General features: G+C 34.2%; 1 protein-coding gene across 2 annotated transcripts in view; it reads left to right on the top strand.

Annotated features, from left to right (window-relative positions):
- Positions 1-19,730, top strand: part of FMN2 (formin 2) — a 151,506-nt gene that overhangs the window by 94,369 nt on the left and 37,407 nt on the right. For both annotated transcript variants that reach the window (XM_021392688.1, XM_021392687.1), the window contains 3 exons: positions 116-175; positions 346-466; positions 10,122-10,214. In XM_021392688.1, coding sequence (XP_021248363.1) covers positions 116-175; positions 346-466; positions 10,122-10,214 — 274 coding nt within the window. The remainder of the gene's footprint in view (positions 1-115; positions 176-345; positions 467-10,121; positions 10,215-19,730) is intronic.

Below are 19,730 nucleotides of genomic sequence, written 5' to 3'. Positions count from 1 at the left end.
AAAAAAAAGAAGTTTCTGTATATGACTCTAACAGGGACTTGAATGAACATTTCTGATTTATTTCTTTTTCCCGGGGATTCTTAATAATACAACAGCTATTTTCTCTTCTACACAGGACAACAGCAGAAGTCTTCTATCTTACATTGTCTCATACTATTTGCGTAATTTTGATGAGGTGAGTGAGGATAAATTTTGCTTTTTTAAAATTCAAGATCAAAAATCAGCTTATTAAATTTGCTTTTCTGCTGGCTGAGATAAGAAAACGCACACATGTTCTTTGTGTTATATTTTATTATATAAAAATGTAATGAGCACTATGTAACTGCATATTTGTGTTGTTATCAGGATGCTGGAAAAGAACAATGCATCTTTCCTCTTCCAGAGCCACAAGATCTCTTTCAGGCTTCACAGCTGAAATTTGAAGACTTTCAAAAGGATCTCCGCAAAATGAAGAAAGATTTGCGAGGTACTGAAGTTAGATTAAGTGCTAATTATTTTTTTCCAATGTATATCTGATGTTACTTTTTTGTATCATTTTGAGAAATTATATGACAGTATAAAAGTAGTTGTGTGTACTTTGATTCCTCAGGTAGGCTTTTGTTCCCTTGATTTGCTGTTTTTACCATTATTTTGTCAATTTCATTATAGTAATTCATTATTTTCTGCAGATAACCTTGAAGAGGTTGCTGAAATAAAATAAACAACATGCAATCAATTAGGTAAAATGTTATCTCTCAAAACTAGAACAAAAAATCACCATTTTTTGTGTGTATGTGTGTGAACTGACTTTAATGAGTCTTTCACCATAAAAAAAAAAATTGGACCATAACCATGACAAAAATACTTACGAATTAGGTCCAAGTACTGTCTAGTAGATAAGAAGATGTTGTTAAATACATTGAAATAACTTAACTTTGCTAAAATATAATATGCAAAGAAAGTATTTTTTTTTCTCATGTTTGTAGAATGACATTTCTTAAAACTCAACTTCTTAAAATACATTTGCTGGAGTTCTTTAAAGAACATGTACAGCTCTTAATAGCGTTGGGGACTAAGCACTAAGTTTAAGTTAAATAACGTAATGAGTTTGGGAAAATGTTAGCCAGCGACATCCGTGATCATCAATATTTTTACTAAAAATATTCTCCATCAGACTAGGCAAGTATATACCACTATGCTAAATTGTGGAGAGAAAGATTCAAATCAAACAATGAAAAGATCTTTATTGACTCGGTTTTGAATGGTTTTGAATGCCAGGAGTCTAGAGAGCATGGAATGGTTTAGTAAATCATTAGTGCCTGAATAACCTAGAAAGAGGTTCTGTATTAAAACAAAAACTTGGCGCTGTCACAAAGTAAAATCTGTCTTTCTCTTCTTGCCCTCATTGAAATTTCTACTTGGATGTTTTCTTTAAAAATGTATTTTAAATATTTAGAATTAAAAGGTAAAGTTGTTTCAAGATCAATTATTGTGATACTGAAGAGCAAACTGAAGCAGCATCCAGCTGCTGCCCTGAAGAATCCCACAGTTCAGCCATAAGAAAAATTACTTCTATACTTCTTGCAACTTTCAGATTATCTGAGGGGCAAACTCCAAGCTTACAAACAGAGGAGAAAGATGCTTAGCTTTTATTGAGGGAAGGTACTTGAACTCAGGCATATGTTTAAGAACTTCTAGGGATGCAGACATTATCCTTCACAAGTTCACGAGAAGTATAATTATATGGACAAGGAATTAAATATTTTTAGACCAAGGTTGAAATTTGCACACAGACATAAATCTCTCGTGGAATAAATCTACACTGTGTAGTGATCAAAGACAGCTTTCTGTAAAAATGGAAATTACACGCTTCGTTCTGCCACAAGACTTCAGGCAAATTCTTTCTGTGCTTCCAGACCCACCCCTTAGGCTTGAATCTCCATTGTCACTCTGTTTTCTAGTTAATGAAACTGAAGAATAGATGCAGACATCGTGACTCCCTGCTCCATTTGGGCAAAGCATTTTTAGGAAATAGCTTTGGCCCCCTTTTGCATCCTCTTCTGGATATGAAGTAAAAATCGTATGGCTTTCTTATCAACTCTGAGTGATGCAAAATGCTTTTAGATGTCCCGTTTTCAAAGAAGTGTGTCACTCTGAATTCAAAATGAATTGCTTTAAAGAAAGCTCTGATTGCAAGAGGATTCACTAAAACTTCTGTGTATTCCAATTGCTTAGTTGTAATATGCTCAGAAAGGCACCATGGTCAAATTGAATGCTGGTCTTTTTAAAATAATGCAAATTCTAGCTTAATGGCTAAAATGACTTCAAAGTGGTTTTCCTTTTTGTTTATTTCAAGTATACTTCCAGATTTACTAATGTGTATCTGGAACCCTACCACTTGAGGAACTACTAAGTGTCTCATTAAATGACTGAGCAGGAAGGGAGCTTAAGCAAATTATGACAGAATCCTATATATGATCCTCTCTTTTTGAAGTCATTGAAGATAAATGAGTATTGAGTATTCCTGAGGAAGACTGATAATCACCAAACTCAAAGAGGGAAATAGATTCCTATGACTCCAGTTCTACAGTTTGATGTGAGTCATAGATGTGACCCCATTTTCATCTGCAATTAGGTGGAATATTTTATGAGAGGATTTCCCTTGTTCTTTTTGTTTGCTGACATGTTTGTTTTTTAATGTAATCATTGAAAATATAACATTACCAGCACTATCACCTGTTTAAGGGTATGTTAGTTTCAAATACCCTGCAAACTATGTAATGTGTGATCACACTTAGTAAAAATGGGGGGAAGGTGGTCCCAAAATGATCTTTCATAAAATGACAAATAAAGACAACAAAAATAAATAAAATATCACCACAAGCTGGAGGAAGGTTATTGTAAAAAATTGTTTTTTTATTATAGGCTGAAATAGTGCGGTCTATAAATGCTATTTTTTCTATATAAATAATAACATACACAGAGGCATGTAGATGTAAGTCATCTTTATAGTTCTGAAAAAATCTTTTTCATGCTGTTTCACAGTTCAGAGCTAGGGCTTATGTTTGTGTTAAAGGAGTTAAGCTGATTTTCTTAAGAAAAAAACTTGGGATGTCCAAAATAGTATACTTTCTACCCTTTTGACTGTGGAAGCTCTTGTCCATTTTAAAGTTTCATGAACACTGTATGTCTTTCAACTTGTAAATGCAAGAAAACAAAGTCTCTGTAGAGATTTCAAATTAAAGTGGAAGTCCAAAAGACTTCGAGAAGGCACAATGTGTACCTGTTCCTAGATATGTAATGCAGAAATTTACATTTCAGTTAAGCTGTAGGGGAAAAAAGAAGCATCTAAACTAGTGTAGCAGAAGTTATTCTAACCATACAGTATCATACTTGCAGATTGTTCAGACTTTGTTGCTGTTTTTAGATAATATACAACCCAGGGTTAAAGTTAATAAGGTAGATTACTGATAAGGAATAGAAGACCAAAGAACAGGTAAAGCTTTTCATTGACAAACCAAGTGAGTTTGGCTCCATCTGTTGCCCCCAGATTACACAGCTCTCCAGGATTCTTATATTAGCCTTTTTAACTTCAGTGACATGTAGTTTAAGCAACTTGATCTGCTTTTGATCTTTCCTGGTTGTCAGCAGTGTTCCTTGATGCAGTCATGCCAAGCAATGACTGCTCTTATGTCATTGCAGGGACGAAACTTTAGCACTTGTCACATGACTTAAATCAACTCACCATATAAAGGAAAATTGGGCATCCAGAGTCACAAGAATGTTGGGTGACTCTTGCTGATTAGGACCTGTGTCGTATATTCAGGATTAGCATATTTTTCTAGACACTTCAGAATGATAGAGGCAAGGTAGAAAGATGTGGAAAGCATGCAACAGATCAGTTTACGTTTTCATCTGCTCAGTGCTCTGACACTCTCTGGAGTGTCACAGTTACGATTTAAGAAAATATTGGATTTGTGGCCCATGAAGTTCTTCAGAACATATATTTTGTTTAGGAAAGAACTTGGACGCTGAAATTGCAGTGAGAGTTATTCATGAATCACTTATGGCAACTTAAGACTTTTTAGAAGCTGTTCTTTGGCTGCTTGTTAGCGTTTTAGCTTTACAATAGTTAGTTTATTCTTGCAAATCATAAACCAATTCATCAATTTTCATTTATTGCAAAACTTTCACTGAAGCTCAGCTAAGATGAAATTAGAAACAATGTCAAGCAGAAAAATAAATGACTAGTAGAATGTTGAAAAGATGAATAATACTGTATAATAGACTGCTATAAAATTGAGCCAGTCAGTGCTTGTTTATGTGCCATATTATTGTAATGCTTAATATATTTGATTGAAAACTAATTATAAGTAATAATATTATTTTCATAATTTAAGTATTAGTTTTATAGTGATGCTTCTTTCTTCTACCACGAGTGCTAACAAGTCATTGAAAAGTCTCCATCCATAAGAAGCTAGGCAGTACGGCTCACTGTATCTCTTTGGTTTGAAATAAACATGACTAAAAGTGTTTATAAATTGTTAAGCAAATATAGAGCACTTTATCTTTTAACAAGTGTATTCCAAGAAGAGCCCCACAATAATATGGAAAAGTACATGTTCCCTATTTTTTCAGTGCTTCTCACTGTGACCTAAAATTATCTATTCTGCTTGGCTGTGTAGCCATAGAAGTTACGCGTCTAATACCTGCTGTGTAAATCAGAGAACTGGAAGTTCCATTTCATGCAGTAGAAAGACTTGTAACTGAATTTGAGGCATTGTCAATATGGGACTGAGAGATACAAGGTAGTAGATATGCTTTAGTTCCTTACCATTTTTGTTCACATAATAATCTATTAACCATTTAGATGTTGACTGTTGTGTTGGCCATGAATTACCTTGTCAAATGAGACTGCTTCCACTGTTAGATCTCCCATTAATTCTTGCAGGCTAAATCCTTCTGTTATCTGTTCAGTTGACCTTTACAGAAACAACTATCGTTTTAGTCAAATTAAATCTTTACTTTTGCCTACTTATTAGCAGTGTGCATCCAAAAATTCTAGCTGTTTGTTCAGCTATTACTGAAGGGGTTAATTGCTGCAGCTATGCAGCATGCAGACTCCTAAACCTAAACCAGATGTAAACTAAAGCCAGGCTTTCAGTCAATCTGTGAGTCATATTTTACTGTCCTTAAAACTCCAAACAAGGAGCTGTCTATGGAATCACTTGAAGACTCAGCAGTTCTTAGCATCTTTTCAATTCAAAAAATAAAAATAATATTAAGAGCTCTTTCTGTACTTGTGGCTAAATTCATCAGTTTCTTTTGATGAGGCCAGTGTTGTTCTCTTTTGATAAAGTCTAAACTTTCTTTTGAAGTCACAGGTTGCAGCTGTAAGAAATAAGAAATCACTGAGGAAGTTGTGAAAACAGTGGTTATGCTGTTATATACTTTTCAGAGAAGTTGGACTCAGGCCTGTGGGACTCTGAATGCTCAGCACCTCTGAAAATCAGGGACATAGTTTCAAAACATCCTTAAAACCTTAAAAACAAACAGTCTCTTAAGTCTTAGCACAGCTTGTTCTCTCAAGTATCTTAAACTGTCCTGTCTTGAAAATCCATCTGAATTCTCTAGGACTTCTATAGGTAAATGTGTGGTCTCGGGTGTCGTTAGCGCAAATACCCTGAGAAATCTCAGTTCATTAGCTGTCCCCAGCTAGCAGAGATTTGCATTTCCAGTAATTAAAATTTAGCATCCAACAGAAATAGTTGGGAAAGCATGTATTAAAAAGATATTTTGAATCTTGAAAAAAAAATTCTTTTCCTCTTTAAAAAAAAAACCTACTATTTTTGATACTGAAACTAGGTGTATTTTAGATCATTTACTGGAGTCGCTTAATGGAAATGTTAGTACAATGTTTGGAATGTTTTCCACCTCTTCTCTTGCTTCTCTATATAGATGTTTCTTCAGTATTGACTAATATGAAAGTTCATGCAGTTTTATTATATTGATCCAAAGTAGTAGCATTTTTCTTTAAAAGAGTAATGCAGTAGTTTAAAAAATATCTGTTAATTGTATTTTAACATCGAAGCAGTTAACGAGATGAGATTCTTGAGATAGTGGGTACGAGTGGAATTGCATTTAAAAAAAAAAACAGTTATTGTTTTTGTATTTACACATCAATTTCCATTTTTAGAGATCTGTGTATGTATAGGTTAAAATGTACCAGTTTGAAACAGACAAGTTCCTCTCTCAGGAGCCCATTTGCATTGCTTCTCCAGAAAATCACGCATAGTTCTTTGCAGCATATGAGAAAAAATGAAATTAGATGGACAGTTAATCCCTTCACTATCCTTATCCTTCTTTGTTCCTGTTTGGGTAATGCCAATTTTTGAGAGAAGTTTCTACCTAGTGTTTGGCTTTTATGCCTGTTTACGTGATTCTCATTTAGGATGCCTTGAATGCCATTCCATTCTTGCATTAGATTAAAATTTAAAATCTGCTTAAAGTAAATGGAACTGCCTATGGTAGCATTGTCTTTCTGTTGCTCACGTATCTCCTAAGGTGCAAAAATAACGGAACTTGTGAGATTTAGAGATGGTAACAAAGGAAATTTTGACTTGATAGAACTCAAAAGAGAGAGAAGCATTTGTTTCAGACAAATAATGTGTGAACTCATTGCAGCAAGTCTACTTTGCTAACTTAGTCCTTTGATATCTGGCGTGTTTAGGTGATCTGCTTTGTTGGAGTGATACGTGTTTATCTATAACACTGAGGGGGAGAAAAAAGATATGGAATACTCTGTTGGCATTTTTACATTTTTTATGCATGTCTCACGTCCACATTGCTTAGAATTTATTAAATACACTTCTGACATATTTATTCAGTATCATATTCCTGCACTTGGGCAGAAATACTGGTAACTGTCCAGTGTTTTACGTTCCTTTCATATGATGAGCACTTTAATTCCTTCAGTTACAGTGAGGAATAACAATACTTCATCCAAATAAAGGGATTTTATACTCTGGTGACAAATCGCAAGACGTGATAAATGAGTGCTCTAACAAACAGGTTGTACAGGGAGACCGTGATTCCAAACTTGGTGCTCTGGAAAACAAGGAAACGTAGAGCTTTCAGGACTGTTAATTCTTTAATGAAGAAGGCATCCAGTAAGCTAGTTTTGAACACAAGCTGTCTCAAAGCTGGCAGATTATGGGATGGGTGTTGGTATTATAACAGTGATAGCGTTTCTCCCTCTTTTTATTTTTTTATTTTAAACAGATGTTATATATGGTATCTTCCTACAAAGCAAGAAAAAGGATTTTTTTTTAAAGTTACTTACATGTAACTTACAATTCAGAAATAGGGTCAGAAATGAACCTGAACTGCTACTCTTCCGAACATCACTGATTTTAGTTCTTCCATGTAGAAATAAATGAAAAGCTAACTGGAAAAACAAAGATATAATTCACTTCCTTTCCTCCACCCCACATATATTAACAAATCAACTATGGAAGGGCTTCCAGTATACTGATGGTTAAAAATTAGACATTTCATTCTGACAATATTACATATGTTTTCCTTTGCCATAGCAAGTTGAATATAAATAATGGTATATCCTTGCATTTTCTTATAGACTTTGAAAGAGGACTGCTTCAGACTATTGGCATGGGTGTAGGCTAAGATTTTTTGAGCATATATATTTATAAGACATATGTTTCTCCTAAATCAACTGAGATTTCTGGAGTTGTAGTCAATAAATCAGGAGAGTAAAGTATTTTAATTGTTCTGTGAAGAATGTGTGATAAGTATTTTGGAAAAAGGTATGAAATGTAAGTGATATTAAATGAACAGTTATGGCTGTTTCTAGGTTGTATTTCAACTCTGTCACATGTTTCTGAGCAGGAGAAAATAGCAAAAATCTCACCATCAGATTTTTTTTTTTGTAGAATTGTACGTAATTTGTCCAACTTCATTCTATCCATTACTGTATGAAAATTCATGGTCACTTTGAATTCCTTCCCTTATTTCAAATGTGTTGACTAACATTTAAGAACCTCAAAGGTAGTTAGAACATTTGGAACATGGTTGTATTTTTACTATTTATGATAATATTTTCAGAAAGAATTAAAAAGTTTTCTTTGCTAAAGTTATCAACACACTTTTTTTTTCCCACAATCTTCAAAAATAGCAAAAACATCATAAAAGGAAAACTGAATCACTGTATTCAGGCTCTAAACTGGCCATTAGCAGTAGTATCTATTTATCAAAGGAACAGTTTCTGTTCTGTTCCTTTCTAAAATAGACTTCTCCAATCTTAGAAATGTTTCACATATGGCAGTGATTGCATTTTTATATTTAGTTTAGCATATGACCATGTTTTACTGGCTTGCCTATTTGAATGTATATGTATATTAAATTGCTTCATAAGTAGGCTTATCCATTTGACTATATTCATTTTAAATTTTATTTTGCTTTCTAAAAATCTACTTGTACTTATTTATATTATTTTCTAAACTACATTAAATGAGATTGCAATTTTTAGTGTCACTCTGACTTTGCTTGTTTAGACTTGCTGATGATTTGATTTGAATCAGTCTCCCTTTGTATATTTGTATTTTAAAATCAGTATCACTAGTTGTCTTTGGTCTAATCACAGCTAAGAGAGAAGACAATTAAACATTGTCTATGAGATCTAATGCTGCATTCTCCAAAAATTTGTTCCAGACATGTCAGACCAGATGAGTAGAGTAGAAAAGGTGAATCAATTTGCTCAGCTAACAGAATACAAAAGAGTCGTGTGACTACCATAATATCTGTTTACATTTTTCATACTCTAGCTTGAATGACTAAGTACAGACCTACACTGGGCTGACAGACTAGCATTTGTCACAGGTAGTGAACCTCTAGATCATTATCTTAAATTGCAATACCACCACCATGATCTTTTGGATATGTTATTTATCTGTTGCTGTAAACCAGAAAATGTTATTAGTACAGGCTATGAATTCATGCTTGGTTTGATAAGAATGACCTGATAACTAATTTTTCTTCTTAATTCTGATATTTTTTCAGATATTACACATTTCTAGAGAATATAATTCATCTAAGGCTATTTTCTATGATTTCTAATCTTAACCAGGCTATAATTCTCATCTGTATATATTTAGATGGATGCCATGCTGTGAAATTTTTCATATTTAAAGGAGATAATTATGATTGTGAATTCTGCTTCTTCAGAATATTTTTTAAAAATGTCATTATTCTTCTGTATGTGGAAATGTAGCAACAATCCTGTTTCTCTGAAAGAACCCTCAGAGAGTAAACAAAAAAAATGTTATTCAAATATGTGCACTTGTAGTGGAAATTTTGAGGCAGAGACATTCTCCTGAATTAGTGTCTTTTGTTGTTCCAAATAGAATTACTTTGGCTTGTCTGTGAGAACATGGTGAGGCCACCTCACCAATGACAAGCCTGTAAGGTATGCTTTGGGCTTCAGCTTCTCTGTCCTGGTCTCTGATGAAGTAATAACCAAATTTTCCTCTTCCAAGGTCTCTTACAGAGTTCAACCTATGATAGCTATACTGTTGTTTCTTGCACGTTAATAATTTTCTAAATTTTCTTTGAACAAAGCAAGATACTTAACCGCATCTGTGTTTTAGGCAGGTATCAAGCCCTCATCTATGTTTTATGCACTAGAATTCTATAATTAAGATTCCTCCTAATGGTTGGTGCTGGTTTTGCACCTGAACTCTTTTGGTTGAGGTACCGTCTCCTAAGTCCTTGTAGATGAAAATGGCATGAAATCAGAGATCATAATTTTGTTCCTGTATCTTTCATCCCCTTAAATTTGTCTTTCTCCTTCAAAATAATTCATTGTTTTTGGTAATCTTGTTACCACTCATTTAAGCAAACAGTTACACTGACCATAGTTATCATTATATTTTGATCAAAAACATTTGATAATGACATAGCTGTTCCTGAATATATTATCATAGAGTTCATGCTTGAAGTAGTGTGTTTGAGGAACATATTCCAGCAGTTTCACTAGATACATGTTAATTGAAGAATGTATTTTATTTCAACATGCAGATACATACTATGATGTGCCATCCTAAACTAATCTGTTATTTCAATTTCAGTATGTGAGACAGAAGCAGCAAAAGTTTATCAGCTATCACTAGAAGAGCACCTACAGCCTTTCAAAGACAGCATGGAGCAATTCATTAGTCAAGGTAAATAATAAACGTCACTTAACCTTTTCATGACATTTCAAAGACAAGTTATGGGAACAATGTTTATACATTGTGGGAAAGAGACTGTTTATTTTGGCATCATAGAAAGATGTGGATTAGTTTAATCAGATGCCACACAGTTCTAAAAGATTTACAAAATGATTCTGTTGTAATGAAGGTGACTCATTTTCTTTTGCATGACAGCAAAGACAAATGCTATTGGCTGAACTACGTGATCTGATAAGTTCAGCATTCCAGTAGAAAACAATTTTACAACCTTTGTTCCTTGAAAAATTATTGAAGTTGGATCTGGGTCATTAACTTCTATCCAAAGAGATAATTCCTTTAGACGTGCCAAAAACATGCAGTAAGTTCAGCAAAAGTAGTTAAAGTTTTTCCAGATATAAGGCGAATCCATATGAAATACTTGGATGTGATTAGTGGAAAATGAAAGAAAATATGTAAGTATCTGTGATGAACTGGCATCCTGAGTTCTAGAAGGAATTAAAGAAAAACAACAAAAAAAACACTTTAAAAATGAATAGACAATGCTTTACTAGACTCTTTTGCAAGATGGTAAGAAGATAGGAAGTGTGGATACATTTAATTTTTGACTAGTAGCATATCCCAATGTCTATTGAAATCCTGTACTGAAAGGGTATATTCTGTGTTGACCAGTTCAATATCTGATACAATTTGGAGTTAAATGCACTAGGGTGGCAGTGGCCTGATGAGCAAATCAATGTAATTTTAGCTTTCTTGGTCACTTACTAGTTACCTTACTAGTCCTTCTGCTTTGACATATTTTTTGTAATAGAAGACATCTGTTACCTCCTGATCAAGTGATTTATGTGAATAGTCAGTTTCTACTGATTACTCAACATAGCTCTCAGTAATACATTAGCCTAGATCTGTGACAATGTATAATAGAGAAATCATTATTAAATGCTTGTGCATTATGTTTGACAGGCCAGGCAGATATGCATTTAATATTCTTAATTAGAATATCCAAGATATCCAATTTCACTATGAATCGGTACATGCTATCAGTCTCCCAACTACAGTGAAAAAAATCTGATTTAAAATTATGTATATGAGTATTGCAAAAACACTGTTTTGAACTATATGATGTAAATTGATGCTTCCTGAGACGAACTGTGCATTTGCTAAATCTGGCAAACAGTGTTGTGTCCTGCAAGACTACATATGAACTACACGGGCTCCTCAGAAAGCAGTACCTCCTAATTTATTCTGTTGGCCCATGAAGTCAGAGGCAGATGCCAGAGGTATGGCAGTGAGGTTGAACTTTTCCCCAGTATTCCATTACACTTTCTTGCTATGTGACAGATGGCAGCGGAGAGGTAGGCTGACAAAATGGCATCTGACATGGAAGTGTGTATGAAGCAAAGGTGTGGCACTGAATTCCTCTTTGCAGAAACAATTGTACCCATTGACGTTCATTGACGCCTGCTGAACGTTGATGGAGACCAAGCAGTTGATGTGAGCGCAGTGAGGTGGTGAGTGGTGCATTTCAGCAGTAGTGGCAGTGACGGTGGGTCACCTCTGCTGTTGCAGATTTTTAAACGTACAGCATGCAGGCTCTTGTTTATCACTGACAAAAATGTATAGCTACTGGTGATGACTGTGCTGAGAAACAGTGTTTTGTAGCTAAGGATTTGCTCTATCCAGTAGTGTTATTGAGCTTTTTTTGTATCTGTTTTAGTTTCCATGGAAATAAATACAAAGCATTACTTTCGGAGAGACCTACATATGTTAAAACTGCATTCTCATTGTGCGGTTGATATGCAACTAGTGACATAGGCATATACCACATATTTTATGCTAGGTTTATATTATTACTGATATATGTAGATAGGGAGCTGTCAAATCATGAGCTACTCTGAAAGAGATCACTAATGGTACCCTGTAAATTAAGCCACACATTTGTCTATTAATAACAAAATAGCAAGTCAAATATGGGGCTTATATTACATCACATATGTATCGGTTCTATTTCCTTTACTTTTTAGAGATCAGGGCAGTTTTAGAAGTCTCTTACTCTCTATTCTAGCCTTTTTTTGACTGTTGCTTACAGAGGGTAATTATATGGAGTAAAAGCTACAGTAATTTTTCTATTTTATGAGGAAAGTGAGAAAAAAAATACAGCAATGCATCTTATCCATGAAGAACTTTGCTGTGTTATTAGTGGATCTTGCAAGAGCATTAATAAAGGGAAATCCATAATGTCAGTAAAAATATCATGGTCTCTTTTTAATTGAAATAATTGGAAATGTGCATTGTGAACACAGTGAATTGTGACTAAAAATTTCTACACTATTTAAAAATTTGAGGACTATTTTTTCAGTATTCTATCACAATGTAAGAAAGACAAAGGTTAACATATAGGAAAAAAGAATCTCTGGTTAAGTTCCAAAAAAAAAAAAGTAATTCTAAATACCTTTCATTATGAAATCCTTTGTTTTTACTTCATGGGATTGAATTCAGACTTGAAAGAGGCCATGTTTAAAGCAGGATTTCTCTTTCCTGTTCAGTGTTTGACAGGCTTTTGATCTAGATATTTTTTCTAAGGGCTTTTGTTGTTTATGTAGACATAATCGATGAGTCTTTTCAGCTAGACTGCACACATGATCATTTAGAAAAACGGAGGGACAATTCTTGGCACCTTTTAGGGATTTGTGTTTATATAACATATGCTCTGGGCAAAAAAAAAAAAAAAACTAAGCTTTAAGTTTTATCTTTTCAAGTTCCAGTTTCTCTAAAGTCAGAAAAAGTTTTAACTTATAATTCAGATGAAAAACATTTTTCATGAGGATGAATAATTTGGCGTGTTTATATGATGTCTTTTCAAAGTAGATAACTTGTGTGCATAACGGGACCCAAAAGTTCAAAGTAGCTAGTTATTCACTTAAGCTTGTTGCTAAACTTGCAGTTAAAATGGAAAATGAGTTTCTTGTAGGCAAAAATACTTGGATGTCAAATTAAATATTCCTGGCAAGGAGATAGAAAAGCAGAATAGTTACTGTATGGCACAGTTATGTAACTTCAAATTAAGTTACTGTAACTGGTCTAGCCGATTATTGCTATTGAAGTATTAATTAAAAAAAATTGTTAACACTTCCGTTACAGTCATTAGAGGTAAAAATGACTGTTCTTCTAGATGACTTGTGGAAATTATTCCTTTCAAAGGATAAAGAAGGGGAAGAAGTAAGGAATCTGTTCAGTCATAAAATTTTAGATCAAAATATCCATCCCATCTCTATAATGCAATTTCTGAGGGTCTGTTTGTGACAAAACCTCCAAGGCAAACCTCTCTGTTCTTCCATGTTTTCTATCCTCTTTTTGGAACCACACGTAGTAAATGATCAGTCAAAAAAATTTGTTCTTCTCAAATTCAAATATTAATCATTTCTGCTGAGATTCTCTATAGCCACCTGAATTAAAACAAACAAACAAACAAAAAAACACTTGCAAACAGGAAATTTAAAAGAAAAATGGGTAATATTATAAAGAACTTTCTAAAAGTAGGTCTTGTTTCTTTATTACATATTTCTAACTATTTATTTAAAATTTCTACCAGTAGCTGGGAGATAGTCCTTTTTAAGTGAACCATTATTCAGACCAAATTGTAGGAAATTAATAAGTGCTGTTTGTATCTCCTCGTATACTAAGTGCAAACTTCACTGAAGGTTTCTTTCTGCAAGTCAGTCCACACAAGTTACCACAGTTTGAATAACAGAGATCACAGCGAAAAGCACTGTTTGAAAATGCAGTTGTTTTTGGATCAGTTCTTTTCGGTGGGGACACACACACGTCTGGGATCACATCCACATCCCCAGCATCCAAGAAAGCTTCAGAAATCACTTTTTTTCATGGGGCAAACCTTCTCAGGATGCACAGGGGACAGCGAGAGAAATACTGGAGGGCATTGATCAGCCTGCAAGTTACAGGGTAAATTCATTAGAGGTTAGTAATCCTTCAACACTTGACAGGATAGCCAGCTCATGTTAAAAAAAAATAAAAATAATAATTGTATGTGGATGAACCACAAATGAATCCCAATCCTCAAGTTTTAACTGTGTTTAACTTTGCAGTGAAAAGCAGTCCTTGGATGTTTGCTTTTTGGACTCCAGCTAGGCTGTACATTCTTGTCAGCCTGATAAGGCTTCTGATAGGAGGCAGCAGCCACTGCTCCCTCAGACAAGTCAGTCAGTCTGGTTTGGGATCTGAGAAGAGATAGTATATTTCAACCACAGATTTTCAACTAAGATTCTATAAACTCTGAAAATATTTTAGACTTGAAATTTGAGGAAGGGATTCATTATTGTTTTAGTTTCTCAATAAGATGTCATTAATTTTAGATTTTTTTAAGTATTATTTTATAGGATATTTTAAGAATAGAATATGTTGCATATAAAAGGAATAAAAATGATTTTCAGATGATTAGCTTGTTAGTCTAAAACCAGGAATAATTCCAGTGTGGTTGTAAGTTTGGTTGAACAAGCTGACCATTCAGTTTTTGCTCCTTCTAGTCTTGACAAAATTCTTACAGTTGTTAGCAAATGACAGCCCCAGGTTTCATCCTGCTGGATTGCAGACTTTTCCAGGCCCAAGTTTTAGCTACATCCTTGAGACCTTGCAGCGTAAAGATGCTAAAATTGTCCTCTTGGTTGAACTGTCTGTAACCATCTCTCTCTTTTGCCAGGAATCCAGTTTCCAAACGTTCAGTAAAAGACTGTGTAAATCACAAAGTGTGTTGTATTTATCTCTATAGCTGCAACTAGCTAGTTGGCTGTAACTTTCTCTTTTAGGTCAAGCAGCAAAAGGCTGTACATCATCAGATGATGTATTGTGAATAAGACTAAATAATCAGACTGAATTTTGGATGGCTGGTTTCAGTTCCTGGCTCCAGAAGATTGTGAAATGAATGCTGTTAGGGTAATCTTAATTCTGGCAATTTCTAACCCAGAGTGATTGTTTTTGTAGATTCCATTTTCTTCAAATGTTGCTCTTATAATTTGATTAATACAAGGGATACCACTGCATCAAATTTTTTTCTAAAAATAACTGAGAAAATATGACTAAGATCATTAGGAATATATAAAAAGTAATGCTTTAGTTTTTCTTTAAAACAAACAAAACAGAAATACACAGAACATCCATGGGTTGGATACTGTGTAATGTATATGGAGGTATTCACTTCAAATAATGCCATCAAAATATACTCATTAAACAAACTATTTTTTTTCTTTTAGAGTAAATTTTTGATAGAGCAACATACAATCACTAGAATAGAAATGTAGGAATCATATTTTAACTAGTTCCATGACAATCTACATTTTTGTTAGTAGTTTTTTCATCGGATTATTGAAAGAGCTTTTAAAACATGTTCTCTGAGTACTGAAAGCATTTTTTTTAAATTTCTCACTGGCATCTTAATGCTAAAACATAGTTTTACCTCAGTATTGTATAAACTTGATCCCAACTGTCAGCACCCCTATTGATTATGAAATAATAATCCTAATTCACATTATGGTGTATTTGCAACACTAAACATACTTCACTGTATTAAAGAGTAAAAAAGTTGTTTTGGCACTTGTTGGGATGAGGTTGATATGTATTAGTCATAATAACACAATACAGGTCATCCACTCCAAAAGCATTCTGAATGGATGCAGCAGATTACTGAAAGCATTATAGATTGGGTGCTAAAACAACCCATGTTATGAATTCCTTCTATAAAATCAAAAGCGGTTACTATCTAGTTCTTGGAATGGTGAATTAAAATAGAGACATTGAAATTTAATTTAGGTTTAGTTCCTGCATTGGCCCTAATCAATGTCATGGTATGTTCTGCAGCAGTCCAGAGATCAGGCGAGCAGCTGGACATCCTTGCTTTTAAATTAGACCTGAAACCTCTTACAGTATCTTTACCATACCTAATAACACCTATTTAGTTGTGGGTATGCTAGGTAACAGTACATCTGTTCAGTGCCTAGCCCTGACCTCACTGAGACCTTTCTGCAGTGTAGCATTGTTAAATCAGTGGTGTGGAGCGAGATGATCAAAGCTACATGTGAACTACAATGTATTTTACTTCTTTGAATATGACCTTTAAGAACATTAGAATGAATAGTCCCTAAATGCAGTTAAGTGGAGTAGAAGGGATTAGTAGTGTTGGATCTGCGTCCTACTTCAGTTCAGTGGAAAGTAGATTCCATCTTTTAAAGGGTAACAAATTATCTGTTAACCAGACTGCTGACTGAGATGGAATAAAAGATCAAATGTAGAGGAAATTCGTATCTTGAAATGTGCTTTGAGTGATAGGCAGGACTTCTGCTGATTTTTGTTTTCATTATTATTTTTATTATTATAGTTATTTTTATGACAAGGGTAGAGAAGCACTGGAACTGGTTGTCCAGTGAGGTGGTGGATGCCCCGTCTCTGGAGACACTGGAGGACACAATAGGTTAGACTGAATGAGGCTCTGAGCAACCTGATGTGTATCTATAGCTGTTGCTGTTCATTGGAGGGGAGTTGGATTAGATGATCTTCAAAAGATCCCGTCCACCTCAAAGTGAATTTTTTTTTCAGTTTGAGGATTCTGTACTTTTATGGAGTCTTTAATTTACAAGAGCTTTTTTTTGGTTGGTTTTTTAGAGTATCATTGGTTACATAATCATTGGTATGACTGTGGATCTTAGTTGTGATCTATGGGGCAGCAAATAATTTGAGTTGTCCCTGTCGTTTAATACCATTATGAAGTGCAATTGGTTGAAGTAACTATAAATGTTTTGCCTTATCTTAAAATTGTTGAAAAAACAACATAATTAAAAAAACACTCAGCATGTTGGAAGTTTTATCCCCAGTTATCCTCAAGGAACCAGTATACTATAAATACTTCACTACTGAATGAGGTATTTAGATGTTATATTTCATATATGCATGAAAATTTTAGAAAGTAGGGGAGAGGGAGCGGGGTATTCTTCCTGCTTGCTATCTTCTATGAATGTCACAGGATATCCAGAAGGATCCTGGAATCCTGCTAGGATTTCCAGAATTAAATCTGCTTTCTTCTTTTGCAAAGTTTTCTTAGCATAAATATACCAAATAATAAGCTATCCAGATGTACTTGGATCTTTGTTCAGTGTAAAAAGAAATGCTCAAAATTATACCAACATAGCTCCAATGACTCATTGTCATTAAGTTCATTGTAAAGTCGTCATATCTGTCAAAAAAAAAAGTAATAAACAACAAACTGGCTCCACTTGAAAGTTACTGGAGAGCACATTCATAACTAATTGTAAACAAATACTAGTTAATACTTTAAATAAAAAGGGGAAAATGAAAAAAGATTTAGGATATAGACAAGCAGATGAAAGGATTCGTGTTGCTTTCCATCTGAGATTACTAAGATACACTCCTGTATTCAATTACCTGAGAAGATGTGATATTCCCTAAGGAGAGATCAGGAGGGATAACAGTTTTGTGCATCTCCTTACTCATAGTCCTTTGAAACCAGTTCATTAGAAATAATTTATATTGCAATAGGGTTTGTGGCCAGACAGTGACTACAGACAGTAATCACTGGGTCAAGATCATGGCACAGGCCAAAAACAGAATGTTGTCATGGAACACAAGCACTGAAAAGGGACACTTGAATGCTACTCAGAATTGTTTCTGAATCTGAACCAGAGAGCCAACCTGTTTTTTAACTATGCTTATGTATGTCCTTTATGTACAAAAGTACTAGATAATTTTTATTAACTGTTAAAGTCTATTTTTTCTTATGAAGTTCCTGTTATTGCAAGTTATAAGCTAAAATCTGCATATTGTTATTTTGTATAGAGTTTGGCTTGCTGGATTTTTTTTTTACAAAGCCACTAAGCTTCAGCCCCTGACATCATTTAAGGATTAATTATTTAACTCTCATTTACAGTCTCTCTTCTCCACCCTCCCCCCCAAAAAACTCCTTTTTGATAGTTTCCATCTAAAATGACTACATAGTTTTTCCCAGTGCCACTCTTGTAGCCAACTACGTTAAGGTTATGAAATAAAACATGCAAGTAGAGCAAACAAAAAAAAAAAATTCAGAAATTGAGGCAACTAACATTTAGAAGTCCAAAGGGGAGAAAGTAAGAGAGAGCTATTTTTTTTGTTGCTTACTTTAAGAGCTTTACACAGATTCTGGTGCCTTTGTTATTCTGTGTTGATAGCTAATGTTGTCAAGGTATTTCAGAACCAGTGTTGAACAGTACACCACAGTTGAGCAATATACAGTTGAACAGATATCCAAACCATTATTTTAGAGTTTTCTGGGAGCCATTTAAAAACTATATGTACAACCAAGGAGAATAGATACAACCTTATTAGGATGTCTGCTAGAGCTCCTGTAGATGTGAACCTTAGGCCTCAATAAAAGTGTAGCTACGTGACTTTGTGGTGGTTGTTCTTCCAACATCTTATCTCTTCCGTCTCCCTCTCTCCTGTGAGATACCTGCAGAGATTGTTCCTCACAGCCTAAGATGGACTTTTCAAGTTCTCAGGCCTCAGTGAAGTTGGTTCACTAGAGGGATGATAAATAACTGTCTGACGTTCCACTCACGTTTAAAGAAAGTCACCTTTTTTTTTTAATTTGGTTCTTGTTGTTTGGTTGGGCTTGGATTTTTATCTTTTAGGGGTGGAGAGTGGTGAGCTGCTCCTCTCCAGAGTAGATATTTGGTATGTTTTGGTATATTTTTAGTCTCAGCTAATATTCATTCAGCACCATAGTGGAGAGAGAAAAAAAAAATGTTATCTTTAAAGTTTCAGGTAAAAACTACAGCAAAGGTTTCTAAAAGTTTTAGAGTGTTTTCTATTTTCAGTAAAATGGATTTCTAATAATTTCAGTGCTTTTAAAATGCACAGTAATCATTTACTTTTAAAAGTAGCACAGGGCAGAATCATCCCAGTTCAAAAGGGTAGTAGACCTTCCTGCTAGTCTTAGGGCAGATGTTTCCTGCTAGTCTTAGGGCAGATGTTTCTAAAGATTTTTAAATCTTCTAGAAGAGATGATAAAGAATGAAATGTACTTCCAAACAAGAAATTGCAAGGACTGATAATGGAGGCAATATATGTTGTATGCAATGTCTATATGGAACATAATACATGAATTATATATGATATAAATACAGAAAATAATCTGATACATTGGTGTAGATTTAATGCAGAAGGTATAAAGTTTAAATTTGGAAGTAAGTCGATTGGACTGAAAATGAGAAAATACTTGGCAAGGTTCTTAATTCACAGAGAAGCTTGATTCCAGCAAAGACTGTAGCATATGTCTAAAATGTCTGTTGCCATTGAGATCAGAAGGGACATTCATGGTCAAAAAATGTTTTTTATGTCCATATCATTGAACCCTTATTCATTTAATTTAATCTCTTAGATTGTGGAAAAGGAAAAGGCATGGATCTGCTAAACACTGTCATTTTCTGTAATGCCCGTGTATATTTCCCT

Source organism: Numida meleagris, chromosome 3 (assembly GCF_002078875.1).
Source record: "Numida meleagris isolate 19003 breed g44 Domestic line chromosome 3, NumMel1.0, whole genome shotgun sequence".
Lineage (NCBI taxonomy): Eukaryota > Metazoa > Chordata > Aves > Galliformes > Numididae > Numida > Numida meleagris.
The sequence above is the reverse complement of the archived record's forward strand: the minus strand, read 5'-3'. Positions and strand labels throughout refer to the sequence as shown.